This window comes from Ammospiza nelsoni, chromosome 4 (assembly GCF_027579445.1).
Source record: "Ammospiza nelsoni isolate bAmmNel1 chromosome 4, bAmmNel1.pri, whole genome shotgun sequence".
NCBI classification, from domain to species: Eukaryota; Metazoa; Chordata; class Aves; order Passeriformes; family Passerellidae; genus Ammospiza; species Ammospiza nelsoni.
Window position 1 is genome coordinate 15,578,255 of NC_080636.1, and position 16,248 is coordinate 15,594,502.

General features: G+C 34.7%; 1 protein-coding gene across 4 annotated transcripts in view; it reads left to right on the forward strand.

Annotated features, from left to right (window-relative positions):
* Positions 1-10,905, forward strand: part of RAB28 (RAB28, member RAS oncogene family) — a 65,551-nt gene extending 54,646 nt beyond the window's left edge. The window contains exons 5-8 of one of the 4 annotated variants that reach the window (XM_059470312.1): positions 1,143-1,246; positions 4,039-4,116; positions 9,232-9,329; positions 10,234-10,905. In XM_059470312.1, coding sequence (XP_059326295.1) covers positions 1,143-1,246; positions 4,039-4,116; positions 9,232-9,324 — 275 coding nt within the window. In that variant the 3' untranslated portion in view covers positions 9,325-9,329; positions 10,234-10,905. Of the gene's footprint in view, positions 1-1,142; positions 1,247-4,038; positions 4,225-6,936; positions 7,101-9,231; positions 9,330-10,233 lie in introns of those variants that run through there. The other 3 variants (XM_059470311.1, XM_059470310.1, XM_059470313.1) reach the window with 3 other exon arrangements.
* Positions 10,906-16,248: the final 5,343 nt, after the last annotated feature.

The window sequence follows — 16,248 nt, forward strand, 5'->3', positions numbered from 1 at the left end:
AAAAATCTCCAAGAGAAAATCTCCAGAGCCTACAAATTAAAGACCTCCAATATCATTTAAAAATAAAGCCTTTTATGTAGTAGGAGAGCATTTTTTCAGCTGATAATCAAATAACACTATTATACAGGCTTACTAGATTTGCAAATTTACAAGTTTTTACAAGTCAGTTGGGTCCCTTCCTCAGGAAATCAGTTGAAGTTTTTTTTTCCTGTATTAACTCAAAGAGCTTGCTTGTCCTTAAATCCTTCTGAATATATTTGCCTTATAATTTGACTACATTGAGTCAACACCCTTATAGGAACTGTAATGCAATAAAAAAAAGAGAAACTGTTCAATATAGTTTCCAATTACCTTAGGATCAGATTGGAGAAACTGGAATGTACACAATAAAACCTGCACAAGGCTTGAGTTCTGTGAGATTTTGGAAGGAACCAGTACTTTTCAGCATAAAATACCATTTGAAAGCTTTACTCTGCTTCCAATGGTTGTAAAGTGATAAAAATGAAAATATGTATGTGTCTTGAAATGTGCATTTTACTCTTTAAAATTTTCTGAACCACACCTTTGTGGAATTGAAAGTCTCATATGTAAGTAACTAAGCATCACTGCTTTTACTCAGTCAATTTTTTTATTATAGTGAATGCTTTTCCTTTGCCATGTTCTGCAATAAAATTCTTTATAACTTATTTACATTTTTACTTTGGAAAAATATGTCGATTCAGATGTGCCTGGTGAATTTATTTTGTATAAGTCTTCAAGTTACACTGGAATCCCCAATATGCATCTTGCTTCAAACAGAATATGGAATATTAGTTCTGTCTTGTTTTAGTATGTAGCTAGCAGCAGAGTTTTACAAAGTATTTGATTGTATGCAGAAATAAATTTGTACTTTGACATATGAATTTGTTGCATTTGGCCATAAAATTTTAGTTGTGGTTTTATTTCAGTTTTGCAAACAAAATTAGTCTGATAGAATTAATTGCTTTTATTTTAGCAAATTATTACAGAGAGAAAGAGACTTGCATTTGCATCTACCTGTAAAGGAAAGTATTATATCTGGTGTTTCCAATGAAAAATTTCTAATGTCAGTAACTGAACAGGATCCAGTGTAACAATTTTTCATTTCTTCAACTTATTTTTAGTTGACTTGGAGCATATTCGCACAGTGAAAGCTGACAAGCACCAGCGATTCTGTCAGGAAAACAACTTCAGTAGCCATTTTGTGTCAGCCAAGACAGGAGATTCTGTAAGTAAGGAAAAACCCCAAACTTGTAGATGTCTGTGTTTTTTTTTCAAGATGCAGCAGTTATATTTTTCTTCACAACTGTTGAGAACTCAGAGTGCTGCAGGCCCTTTTTTGACTCCCTTTGTTGCATGAAAAGTAGATTATTGTATGAATGTGTACTATTCTTATTAAATTACAGTGGTTTCTCATCTGATTTTCAGTTTGAGGTACAGATTTTAATGGAAATGTTCTGGCTTATACATCAGTGTGAAAAAACTGAGACCAGTTTAAATCTCTGTTTGCTGTCAGCCTGTAGTTAAGTATATTTCTTTATTCCAGGTGGAGTCCCATCTATAGACCATCAATATAGAATTTTCCAACAATTGGTAAATAATGTGACAAGACCCTGTTGCAATAAAAGATTTTAATATGAGTCCTGAGCCATGAGAGACATTCCCTTTGCAGCTCCATTGAAATGTGAACATTCTGACATTTGTACCAGATGCTTTGCAGAGTACATTTTTGAACAATTATTTGACTCTGAGCTAACTGGGTTATTTGTTTTAGTTGGAAGCATATGAAAGAAAAGGTTCTTTTTCAGTTGACACTATCAGTCAAGTTAAATAATTTTGTATTGTTTTGCTTGATTTCTGTCTCATGCCTAATGAGTTTGTCATTGCCATAAAACAGTCTTGTATCTGTCTCCTTAATATTACTGTTGACAAGAAAGTTTACTTTAATGTGATTGAATAGCAAGACCATGGTCAAGTACATGGAAGTATAGTCCACAAATGGAATGACTTGTTCAGTTCTTTGATGAATCTTGTGCAGTGAACTGCCTAATTTTGTAAGATAATTGTTTTTCTGTAAAGCCTAACAATGCTGCTGTTATAAATGCAGTGAGTCCTGATTCTCTTTATAGTTTGTGTTAAATCCTTGGCATATTTTTTTTGTTTTAAGTGTGAAAATACAGGCTTTTTATGCCAGAAACAGAAAAAAAATTTGTAATACTACATTTAGTAAAATGTGCGTCTGATAAAATATATTCTTTTCACAAGGAGACCACCAAAATCAATTAATTTTATAATTGATACATTTTTCATTTCTAATTATGACAGAATCTTTATTTCAGCTTTTTAAGTCATTAATTACATCAACATTCCACTATATATACCGATTTTACTTTTCATAATTTACTGTTTAAAATAAAAGTAAATCTGAACATGACTAGAAAACATTAACAAGAAATCTCTGCCTAAATATCTACTAACAAAAGAAGTAGTTTCAATAGTTCATTTTTAGTTTCAATATAAATTTGAATTATCCCTTTCACTGCTGCTGCACGCTGATCATTTAGAAGATGGAGTGTTTATCCTAGACAGTGATTTTAGAAGAGGCATCCATTGCTACTGTGAATATAGACTAGAGGTGTCTTAGTTATATGATTTGTTTTGTTTCTGTCAGATCTTTTCAACAGACTTATTTGCAAAAGCTGATTTTGTGTGTATAGAAAAATCTGAAAGTCATCTCAGGGGCAAAAAAATTTAATGTAATTTTATTATTACAGTTTTATTATTACTAAGTGTGTTACTGTCCACCAAATCACTTAGCTGAAGCACTGGACTTGTGCTTGATGTTTTTTGCAGAGTGTCCTCAGGGCAGGTGATGTAGCTGAGAGCTCCTGAGCTGGTGTGGGTTAAACTAGGTCTCTGAGCCTCAGAATCTCTGTTCAGTGTGCCCTTTCTTGTTGTGTACATGTTGGTAGAACAGACAAGTACTACACCAAGGAGTTGAGAGAAAGAGCAATTGTTTTGGAAGTGACCACACTTCATTGGTTGTGCCACTAATTTATTTCTGGTTTCCATCTGGGGTGTTGGAAGAGATTGTGTAAATAGTATTTTTCTTAATTTTCACTGAAAATGACGGTGAGCATGTACATAGATTTTTTTTTTTTTTTTGTGGGTGGCAGCTGCATGATGCAAACCAATGTTTGTTAGGTGTTTAGATGGTGAGCTCAGACATTGTTAACAGCCCTGCAGATAAAATATAACTTGTAGCTTGGCAATACAGTGTTTAGCAGGACTGCACACTTAAGCTGCTCCTCTTGAACATGTCATATTCTTTCATCACATTTAAAATGCAGTTTTACCTAAACAGTGAGATAGGTAGACTGTCATGAGATGAATTAAAGCACTTGTTTAAAACAGCATTGCCACCCAGTATTATGTGTTAAACCATGTCCAAAGTCTAGCTCTGCCAGGCTGCTGCTGCAGGCTGTACAACGTCCTGCTTGTTCCTAATACTTCTATTTAGTGAATGTTTTGTGGGAGTCTTCAGAACTCTCTCATACTGCTGTTTTTTGGACATATGTGGTAGAGATTTTTGTGATGTAGATGTGCAGTTCTGTTATTCTCAGTTTCAGAAACCTACATCTCTTATTTCACAATACACTGGTAATACATTTTTGTGCTCAACATTAGTGAATACCCTTATTCATATTTTATAGCACCAAGAGTAGGATTTGAAAGGTGGGTTGTGTAAAAGCTTGTTTAAACTTAGGTCTCTGGAGGCAAAGTAGAAGTGTTGCTTAACAATCCAGCATACTGTTCATTCCTTGTACCATTGTTGAGTTATTTTCTCAAATTTTTAAACAAAATTGAAAGTACCAGATGAGGTTTTATTCAGATCTGTTTTGCACAGGTCATAATTTTGTATATCATTGTTTACTGTTCAGGAATGGTTTGATATATTTGAAAGAACCTCAAAGATGTCTGTTTTTGATCATTGAAATGCAATTTATTTTCTTTCCATAGGTCTTCCTGTGTTTTCAAAGAATTGCTGCTGACATACTCGGCATCAAATTAAACAAAGCAGAATTGGAACAATCACAGGTGATTTTCCACAAATACATGGATTTTTTGGTATTTTATTTAGTATTAAAAGTGATCTTGTGGATTTATAACTGTTCTTTAAATAAATCTTCATCTGTTGTTCTGAAGGTAAATATTTGATTTCATAACAGCTTTTTTGAAATACGATAATTCCTTACTTGTCCATCATGATCAACTCCCTGAAATAAGAAAGAACATGTTCAAAAATGAAGAAAAAAATTTATTTCTAAGGATATTTGTTTAAAAATAGCGCTTAAGATTAGTTTGGAAATTAAATATGTGTGCATATACAGGTAGCATGGAAGATATTAATGAAATTATATGCTAATGATATTATGGTATCATACGGTTTAAACTGAAAAATTTTTCTACAGCCTAGTTTCAGAAACCTCAAAAAGAAAGATTAAACTACTGAGGCAACCCTGTGTAATGACATTTGAGATTACAATTATTTAAATTTACTTAATGAACCCAAGTGTTGCTATTCTAAAATGGTGTAATATCCTAGATCTGCTTTTCAATACCAGTGTTAAACAAGTACCACAAAATAAGCCTATAAGTTTATTTAAAATAAATGGCAAAGCATTTCTTATGCACAGCTTGGTCTCCTTCTTTTTGAACTATACAATAAATATGTAATTTCTGAAAGTGCTTTGCCACAGCAGTGTTTGCAATCTGTGTTGAAGTGGTTAACTAGAAAACTGTATTGCAAACAGTAAAATTGTAAAATAAACTTACAGGGCATACTTAACAAACAAATTAGTTTTAAAAAGCTGTAATTTATAGGCAGAGAAATACTAAGTGTGTCTTTTAAATGTTCTTTTACTGCTAAGGTACTATTCATCTATTATTTTGAGCTCTGTGATTATTTGTCTCTAAATAATTGAGCACATAGAGTTCTTCAGTTTTTCTTTGGTTGTTTAGCTAGCACTGGACTATCAGTCCAAGACCTTTCTGTGCTATGAGTGGTGTTCTGTAACTCAGGTGTAAGATTGTAGAAAGGTGTGTAATTAAATTTAAAGGAGATAATAGGTTATACGGAAAACTTTATCTTTCCAAATAAAGGGTCTGGTTATAGATTGTTTTTAAAGCAGGAACTCCATATGGCCCCAGTTCAAGAGTACATAATTATATCAAACTGGTATCAGATTTAAGTAGGCTTCCTTCTACTTTAGTATTGTAATTAGCTTTTAATTTTGTTGAGTAGATCAATGGAATATATGGGTCAGTTGATATTACACAAGTTGCATTAGCAATAGCCTATAAATAGTTAATTTGCATAATTTAAATGTTGTGGCATATATTACTGTTGATGTGAATCTAGGCTCTGATTATCAAAAAAAAAAGAAAAAAAAAAAAAAACTCTGAAAAACCACCACTGACAAAATAAGCAACAAAAGAAGAAACAAAGCCAGTAAATGAATTTGGACAGAAAATGAACTTCACTGTTGTCTTTCAGGTACAGCAGAAGTCACTATGTGGTGCAACATGTGTTTGTAGCTAAGGAGTGTGAGATGCTTAATTTGCAAAGTTCTGTTAATGGGGCATAATTTTAATCTACTCCAATCAAGCAATAGCTCTTTGTTATCAGTAAAACCTTTGCTCCTTTTGAGAGGGTTATTTTGAAGGGATTCTAAGAGTTTCCCCAATGAGAAAGTTGGAAAGTCTGTTAGCTGTATCTTAAGGCTCATTGTTGTATGGAACCAAACACCCCCAATACTTCATAAGAACAGAAAAGTGAAAGTCTCTTCATAATCTGGAGAGTGAAAACTTGAACCTTCATATCCTCAGGAAGATAAATTCACTTGAGAGAAATTCATTTGTCTGCAGTAGAAAAGTCTAATTGAGGTGATGTGCAGATGCTGTTTGCCAGCAGCATGGAGCTGTTCTCTTGGCTGGAAGGAGGTGGAGTTAGAGGACAATGCCATAATCAGGTTTCTGTTTTACCATAGACTCTGGTATGACAAATGCAGGTCCCTTCAGTGTGGTGGTGGTGTGAGTTTTTCCCTCTTCCATCTCTAAAATGAGCATGTGTGTTCCTTAATTTGTGGGTCAATTATATGATGTGTGTTCCTTAAAGTTTTTAGGCATTGAATACTCTAGGTACTGGGCTATAAAATTAGATCAGTGGATAACCAGATGCTAGATAAATGCTATAAAGAATCTAATAAATACAAGACAATAGTAAGTGTGACTTATCTGTAAAGTATACAAGTGTTGACTTGGATTCAATCTTTAAATAAGGATTTTGGTTTTTACAAATGTGCATTATTTACACACTGGATTATATATTTGTGTTTTCCATATTTTGTGTAATGTGAGATTTCCTTATTTTAAAAACTGAGATATTTCTTGCTTGAATCTGTTTGTCAGACAACATCAGATATGTTCATTCAATCTAGGCATTAAATACTGAATTTGTGTAAAATGCCAACAGTCAAATGCTATATGTGTATTTTTATTGTCTAGTATTGAGAACATGCTTTAAAGTTATTTCTAGTGCTTGATTTTGTGCCTGAAGATCTTATTTCTTGTGTTTAGAGTTCAGTTATGATTATTATAGTCTAGAAGATTTTAGATATGACTCATAGGTGGATACAACTAAGTAATAGGAATTCCCAAACATATTATTTTAACTTGTATGAATTTGTGGGGTTTGGCTCATGACTTTTGAGCTTTGATGAGTAGCAGAACTGCAGATGCTCTTGTGAAAAGTATGTGAGGTTCTTGGTTGCCTTCAGATTAGCAGCACAACTTCTGTTAATTGACTGCAAGAACAAGCCTTGGAGATTGAATTATATTTACTCTGCATTGTTTCAGAAAACAGCTGCAGCAGTTTAAGATATTAATGCAGCCCAAGCTATTTGCTGCTGTCCTTTTGTTGGAATGTATTGCTCCCACATCAGAATCAGAACATGGAAGGTGATCATGTGCTTTGGCCACATCAGGGTGAAGTTGAGCAGCTTAGCTTAAACTGCTGCTGAAAGTTGTTTTAAAGAGAAGCTGCCAGACTCTGCTGAAGTGGATGAGGTGCAAGTACACGTTACATTCCAGCAGCTCTCCTTTGGCAGCAATGATCTCCAGCAGAGGAGTAGGACAGACATTTGGGGGTGGTAAGTTTTTAAACTATCTCAGCTAGAGCTACTAAACCTTGTCTGTTCACGTGCTGAGATGGCTGTTAATCAAACCTTTATTTGGACAAAACTGGTGAAACAAAGAACTAGATTACTTTTCATGTGTGACTGGAAAGTAGAGCATGTTTTTTCAAATAGAACAGTTTCAAAATGAGAAAATTGCAGAGTCTGACTTTTCAGTCCTCAAAATACTCTCCCTTTTAAATTGCAAGGGTCTGATGAAATGTGAGGAAATAGCTCCTTTATTAATCAAATGTTTTTCTTTCTGTATTTTTTACTTCCAACCATAGTGTAAAAACTGCATGGGGTACAGCTTTGTTCCTTGGCATTGGCAAGAGCTAGCATTTTTGGAAGTGATGTGTAGTTTTCTCTCTAACTAAATACTGGTTCAGCAGACCAGTGTGTGTGTGCCAGCTTTGTACAATAAAGTGTTTGGCAGATAAGTCAGAACTGGAATACGGAGCACCTGGACCAAGAAAGGTTATTTCTCATTATTGACAGTGATTTGAACCATGGCAATGATACACTTGATGTAGGATCTGATGCAAAGAGGCCCAAGTTTTTAATTACCAAAAAGTTAATGAAAGAAATGTTGGAATGATATTTTTAAACTGTTATTTGGATGAAATTCCATTAGAAAATCCAAGTCATTTATGATCATCAGTTTTTTGCTACAGTGTAGGTAAGCATAGGTCACTAACCTGCCTGTGTTTACAGGATGGGATTTAGACCAATGTTTGAGGAACAATTAATTGCCTGCTGATTGCAGGACTTTTTCTCTTGGGTTTTTTTTTTGCCCCTCAGCTCTAGTCAAATGATTGGTATGAAGAAACTAGGTCCTGTGAGGTCAGATAATGCTGTTTAATGCTAAAACTCCTACTACTGCCCTACATGGGATTTGGCAACCTTTCTCTTGATAACATCAGGCCAGGAGTCCAGTAAATCATGAGTGTTGTCCACTAGATAAGATAATATGAATGTGATGAATTAAGCTCAAGAAGAGTACTTCAGCAGCTCATAAATCCAGGTCCTTTGAAGCCTATTCGATTATTGTTGCTTGTTTGACATACAGGTTTTATTTACAGAGGTAATCTTTAATGTATACTGTTTATATATTCCTAATCCAGTTTATATATTGTTTCCCTTAAAATAATATAATTTAATTATTTATGAATTCATTTTAACTTTGAGAATATATTGTAGGAAAGTTGAAGTATTTAAGAAAAAGTATTAAACTGGTTTAGGGTATCTTTCATAGCAGACTTACCTCCTCTGCTGCTTCTTTGCTGAAATTGTTCCATGAATTTTACTTCCCTTTGCATGAACCCTGTATTGACCCTGGATTAATAATGAGAACCCTGTATCTATTACCTGTATTAATAATAAGAAAACAGTTTTTTTGGTTTGTCTCTAAGGGGAAAAATGGGAGCCTTTTATTTTTAAATGAAGCAAAGATAAATCAAAACTTATAGCATTTTGATATGTGGTTGTTAATTTGGTCATTGCTTTTGGATTAGATATTTATTTCCATCTTATGTGATGAAAAAGATTCATGTGTACAGCTAATGCACTTGTTATGTGCTAAAAATGTAGTATTTAAGTATATTTGATTTAAAGTAGGAATAGGCCACTGTCATCTTTTCTTCCACTAAATTCCCTGCCTTTTTATCCTGTCCCTTCTCTAGCTTTAATACATTTTTGTTGATTGCATGTATGAGCCTTTCACTTTGGTGCTTTGAGAGGGCATGTTCTGGAAAAAGCTCAACAGGCAGCCCTGGTGCTGAGTGCTGCTTTCAGCCAGACTGTTGCTCTTGTATCTGCCTAAGGCCTGAAAATGCACTTTCCTTTTGCTTCTGCATAATCTTATGTTATCCATTCATTCTTTTCAACTACTGATTAATCTCTCCATTGTTTTCCTTCTCTTTTCTTTTTACATTCTTCTCCTTGCCCTCTATCCATCATGTTGATACATGGTTAACAGAATGTTGTCAGGGCAGAACTAGTGAAATATCCTGAAGAAGATAACCAACATCACACTTCCAACTGCCAGAGCAAAGTCTGCTCAATGCAGTAGTTCAGGTATTGATGGAAAACTTGGTTTGTTTCTTTTTTATGAGCTGCATTGCTTTTACATGAAGTAACAACTGTTAAAGTAAGTTCTTTTGGAAGATTGTGTATTGTACGTGTAAGTACTTGTAATACTCAACATATTATTTTGGAACTTTTTAATTACAATTAATTATGTAGTGTTTCTAATAGTCAGTTTGTAGAAACTTTGAAACGCTTCATGTTAGTGTATTCAGTGCTGTACATTCAAAATATTACATAGCTGTCTCAGATGGAAATGTATGCAAAATAGTATATTTCTGTCTCCTTGTGTAGGAGAGAGCATCAGTCTTATCATGTGCTTTGTAAATAGAATGTGTAATATCTGTTAGATTGTACTAGAGAATAAATATAGTATGCAGAGCTTCTTTTTAGGTTCATATAATCTTTAGCTAGTGTGCCTATCAAAGCTTTTTAAAAATATTGCTGTATTTAAAATTTACTTTGAATTCTGTCCATATTTTCTGATGAAATGCTTGGAGTAAAGACAAAAAGACTTAGGTACAATTTCCAGTTACAATTTAGGCAGTTATTATTAAAGAATGAATGGCACAACTTTTGCAAATAAATTCTGTTTTATTACTCTGACACAGAAAACTTTTCATGGAAGTAAAACTTTATTCACTGCTTTAGGAAGAAAATTCTAGTCCTTTTGTAGTGTTGTGATAACCTACCAAGGCACTTGCTTCTGCTTAGCATGAATAAACCTAGAATTATAACAAGCATTAGCACCTGATAAGGTTTCCTGTAAGGTAGTGGAAAAAAAATACTGATTTGTTTGTTATTTTCCCCTTTGTATTTCATCAAAATCTGTTGAATGCTTTGCCAGCATGAAGTTTCTGTTTTCTGATTGTTACTGTGTTTTCTTTTGTGACAGAGAGTGGTGAAGGCAGATATTGTCAACTACAGTCAGGAGCCTGTGACAAGAGCCGCCAATCCTTCCAGGAGCTCAATGTGTGCAGTTCAGTGACCACCCTGTTCTTCTCTGGCTCGATACCTTTGCAGTGCTCCTGCCTTGATGCAGGCTCTGGGATTCCAGGACCTTGTTTTAACAGGGACCAGCACAACAATGCCATTAGAGGTTTCAGAAACATCTTCACCATTGTCCATTAGGAAGCAGCAGGCAGTTTTTTGACTGGCTCAAATTCAAACATGAGACAACACACTTGAAAAATTTCAGTCTATATTCTTTAAAATTATATTTAAATGAAACTGTATAACTGTGTTTATGTTTCCTCCTCTCTATTTGTCTGATACCAGAATAAAAATAGATGAGGAAGCCCTGCACTCAAAATGCTTTTAAAGACATCACCGTGGAATGGTATTTTGCCAAAGCATTTTTAATTTTTTTCTCCAGTTATTTGAACTAACACTCAACAAAATGTTACTTGGAAAAGCTGTTGTTGGAATAACTTTAAACACATAATATATATTTTATCTAGGGATAATTTTGAAAGTGTTCAATTAATATATATACACTTAGCACAAAATGTATAAGTTGTATCCAGTGAGAAACAGTGCTTGAAATAAAGCTGTTATTATAAAAGTAGTTATTTCTATGAAATTGTCTCCATGGATGCTCTGAAAAATGCTAGTGTTTTTGTGTATTTTTATCACCACATCAGCATTTCTTCTTGCACTAATAAATAGGCTTATATGTCTTTATGAACATGGATGAATCTCAGTCAACAGTTTGGTCTGTAAATGATGAGTGGTATATTCATCATGCATTAGAAACTGTTGATAGATCAATTAGCATCAGTCACTTTAAATGACTAACAGAATGACTTTTGGCCTGGTATTCTTTTCTTTCGAATATAGAATAAATGACAAAGAAAAAACTGTGTGCTCTGTGATCTTCACACTTGTTCCCTGTTGCTTTTCTAGCAGCGCACACAGTTCTCTGCTGGCACATCTAAACAGAAAGCTAAGAAGAGAGAGAAGTTAAGCCATCTCAATGCCCAAACTGGAAATCTTTTCCTGTTTAAACTCTAGAATGTGCTTTCTAATAACTACAAGGAAACATTTGGAGATTCAGAGAGTAATGAGGCTATGAAGGAGGCTTGTATATTGCAAGTGAAAATTATGAGGTTCTTCAAGTGAATGTTAAGCTGTTTAAGCAAGTACTTATTAGTTGGAACAATTAAACTATTAGCAGTTTAACAAAATATCTAAAATGTTTTAACTATGTCAAAAAATTGCAGATGGCAAAAAATCCTATTTATTAGCTTAACACATAATTATATAACTCTGTGATATGACTTAGTGTGCATTGTTTAGCATTCAGATCTGGGGAATTCTAAGAAGCTGAGATATTGAGAAATTATGCTGCACTAAGGTAGGTGTGATTTGCAGTAAATGATTCATTCTAGTCTGAATTCTTGCTCCTTCCCATAGGGTTTGTGTCCCACTGCATTGCTTTACTGTATAGTTAACTGCAGCTATGGAGGAGAACTCTCTTCCACTACCACCAAATGAGAACTTATCTTCAAAGAGTTTTTCTTTATAGTTACTCACTTCACAAGTTTATGGCCTCCAAGGCAGGTGGAACGTTTTTTAAATCTTTACATTTCTTGGTGTGTTTGTGGCCTCAGCTCTGCTCGAATGTTCAGATATTGACAAGAACTGCCCCCTCTGAGAAGCTGAGCACAATGTAGCTCAGGCAGGTGGCTGTGGTCTTTCTCTAGTCCAGGTGTATCATCTTCGTGGTCCTGCTTCCCAAGTCATATGTAGTATGATCATAAACACCCAACTTCTTTAGTTGTTTAAGTTTTTTTCTTTAAAAAATTTCTCTAATTTTACTTTTCAAAAGAAAATGCTTTTTTATAACTTCATATGCAGAGTCCATTATCGTCTTGAACAACAAAAATTTTTGCTTTTATATTTTGGGTATTCTGCTGTACGAAAAATGTTTTATGTGTCCCAGTACAAGCTGTTTTACAGATGGATTTTATGTCTTGGTCTCATCACAGTTTTTTACTCTCAATGCCTATTTTTCTAGCTGTCTTTGACTTGTACATCCTTTTGTATTTTATTCCTCTTGATCTTTTCACCAACTGCTATGTTAAAGGCCTACCTTCTCTGAAGATATTTTTGTTTATGTTTCCAGACTGCCCTCATTCTTTCTCCCTAACATACATGTATATTATTTACACTAACCAGGAATCTCCTCTCTTCTGTGCCCTCAGCCCCTCCTTTTGCTGCCCCTCTTAACCTCCTCAGCTTTTTGTATTGTATACTGACTTCCACTCTCTCTGCTTTTCCCTCTCCTTCCTGCCCCACAGAGATCCATTACCTGTCCACCTTTTAATCCTTACAAATGAGCTTTGCTCTTTTTGCTCAGCCCTGGGGACCCCACCTTGAGCCTTCAATTTCCAGCTGCAGTCTAAATCCTGGGCTGTGGTAGCTGCTTTTGAAGTGCTGCAGCAGCTATGGTTGAAGATGCAGCACTGCTGTTGCTGGTGCTATGGCACAAGTTCCTCCAGGCAGAGCAGCAAGGTTAGAGATGATTCTGAAGCATTAAGCAGTATGGAGAGAGGGAATAGACAGTGTTCTGCAGGGAAGGCAAGGGCTCTGGTGACTGGAGGGATAGACAGAAATCTGCTTAGAGAAGGACTGTGTAAGGACTCCTCTGGGTCCAGGTGCCTTCTGTAAGTAATGTCCCACTGCTGATTCGTGTGATTCATGTATAGTAGAGTTGAATTGTACCATATTAATGCACTTAAAAAGTTTTTTTCAAGGTGATAACTGGTGGAAGGCAATTCAGCAAACAGTTACGAGGTAAAAAATGCAGCGCTCTCCAAAAGTGAGGCGACGTGCTTAATGTCCACTGACATGGGGAGTGGGCTGGGACAAGTGAAACGTGTTTTTTCCTGAAGCTGAGGCCAGATGAAGGGAAGAAACATGTTCAGGCCCTGATCTTACACAGATGCACACTGGTGAAGTGATCTGCCTGCTCAGAGCTGTTGTAACTAATCATTTCAGTAACAGCTCTGCAGTTAAAGGTTGTTGCTAAGTTCAGCTCCTTGCTAAGGTCAGCCTCTGTGATGTGGTGGATACCAGGAGGTTCATTGTGTCTGGCTGCATGGTTGAATATCAGTGCTTTTAAAACATGGATCTGAAGCATTATTAGACTCATGCAACTTGTCTTTTGTGGTTCTAAAGTTTGGTGAGTCAAACTGAATCTGTTTCACAAACAACAGTGTGAAGTTCTTTTCCCTTGCAACATGGGATGCTGTGAGTGCCAGAACCTGTGATGAGTTCACAATCTCTCTGAATACATTGTTCTTTTGACAGTTCATAAAAGTCATAAAAACATGTGAAGCTGCTTTTTAACCAGACATTTTTTTAAGTTTAGACACATACAAGGTCACCAAATTATGTGAAATGTGCTTGTTTGAGGAATTTGATAATTGTCAGTTCTATCTGCATCATTAGGCATCTGAAAACCCCATTTCTTTAAATCACTGCTTGATTTTCACTGGAAGAAAATGAATTTTGCATCAGGCAGCACCTTTTAAATGCAGAGCTAATTTGCTTGTCAGCAGGTGCACCTGATAGCCTGATATCCAAAATTTTATAATAATTTTGTAAAGAAAAATATAGTAATATTTGAAGTTTGTTATTCTGCTTTTTTTTGAGAATGACAATTTAGATAAATTGCAGTTGTATTTTTCCTTTTAAAATTTATTTTATATCAGGAATATGGTTGCTTTTTCACAAAGATTTATAATCTTTGCTTCATGATGTTCTTGACATTTTTACAAAGTTGTATTAGAGGGTACAATTTAGTAGGTAAACATTGGTATATCTAACTTGGACTGTAGTGTGCTGCTAATGTTTTGACAGAAGATTGAAGTGCTGTTCTGTAACATAACTAACAAGTTTATAATAATGGGAAATTTTCTGCAGGGGAATTTTTCCTATTTAGGATACTTATATGCATTTCTGATGTAGCTTAACAGTTTGTTTGAGGGGCCTGATAGATGTATTTAAAGCAGCATTGACTTTTATAGAAGTTATATTTACAAAGCTGGCATGATTAACTACTTTTCTTTCTGGAATTTGCACATTATTTCCCAAGCAAAGTTGTTATTCTACAAGGCTGTATTCTTTTCTTTCTCAGTTCAAATACTATTGCTTAAGATATAATCTGATTTCTTTAGGCTGTCTTTATTTAAAACCAACTCATAACCACTTAAAATGTCAAAATAGCTGAATGTTGCTGAAAAGAAAAAGCTAAAAGTTATCCATGTTTGCATAGGGGTAATGGCATACGTATAAGATTAAAACTCCAGTCCAGATAATTATCTGTAGGAAGCAAATTTATACTCTGATTTCAGATGCTATGAATAGAATGTGATTAGAATTTAATGTGCTGCAGTTTTATTTGCAAAATACACAGGTCCTGTATAAAACCTCTTTTTATAAAGTACTCTCTAGAAGCCTTGGGGATCCCTGTTTAACTTGCAAATGCCGAAGTTTGATCTTCCCCAAATAGAAGATAGTGAAGCTCCTGAGTTCCATGAACTGATTTCTATTTTCAGCTTCCCATAGAGAGCTGACTGTTCAGCCAATTTAAACTATTTTTTTTTTTCCTACTCCACTTCATCTTCATTCATTTTGGCACCATTTTGAACTGGAAAACTTCCAGTTAGCTAATTGGCCATTTGCCTTGTTTTATGTGGGGGTGATGTCAAGTGCTGAAATAACCGATTGACTGAAAGCAATCTTGTTTCAAAGGCTGGTCAGAACCAAACCTCAGAAGGTACAAATTTCAGGTTTGTTTTGTGTTTAACTGCTACACAGCAGTCCTTATCCTAGTGGACGAACCTCAGCGAAGAATATAGATTTGAGGTCAAGAGCTGGTGTTTGCTCAGATACCACATTTAGAGCCCTGAATTCTGGAGGAAGTAGGAATCCAGAGCTTTTTTTAATATCACTTTCAAGACTTCCTCTACTTTTACTCTATAATATCATACTAGCAATCAATGCTTTTAAGAAAATATTAATTCAAGTCTCTATTTAAAAAAAAAAGTGGTAAGCATACTTTGGTTCAGGAAAGTTTTTCTTTTAAGGATGAGTGGAAAAAACTGCTTATTGTATGAAATATCAGTGGCATAGTTGAAGATATTTAATGCACATTAATATTCATATTTGGTTGTTATGATCTGTTAAATATCCCATATTCTGCTTTCTCCTTTTCTTATTTAAAGTATTCTTTAAATGATAATGATTATAAATAGAAAACAAAATACCAAAGCAGTTTTAATTAATTTGTGACTCAGAAAAAGTCCTTCAAACTGCTTCAGGCAAGCATTTTTTCTTTGCTAGCTAAACTTCATTTCTGTCCTTTCCTGGGCTGATCTATACCAGGTAGCTTGGAGGATCATGACCTACTAATCCTTTTTGATTTCTAGTGAGCTTTTAAAAACAAAGTAGACCAAGAAACATCAAAGGAGGATTTAAAAAATACACACTGTGCCCTGAAAAGTAAATGTTGCTTTGGAAGGCATTCTCTCCTTTAAAAAAGAGATTAATGCTGTGGTTCAATACTATTCGCCAAAAACACTTAAGCATATGCTCAAAATTAAGCATGTATTTAAGTTCCCTTGAAGTCTATGCTGTTTAAGTACACACTTGAAGCTAAATACATTCTCTCATACTTTGCTGACACAGAAATTCTGGCTCCATTGAAATAAATGCCTTTGAGGATAAAATTCTTTCAGGAATTTCAGTGTTTCTTAGATTTTTTTACCCATTGTGAAGGGTATAAAGCCACTACAGCCACTAAAACTAAAGCCACTCCCAAGTTAAAAAGAAAAAAAAAAGAAAAAGTTTCTCATATGATCAGTTGTTTTTCTGATATTTTCTCTAGCATGAATGATATGGA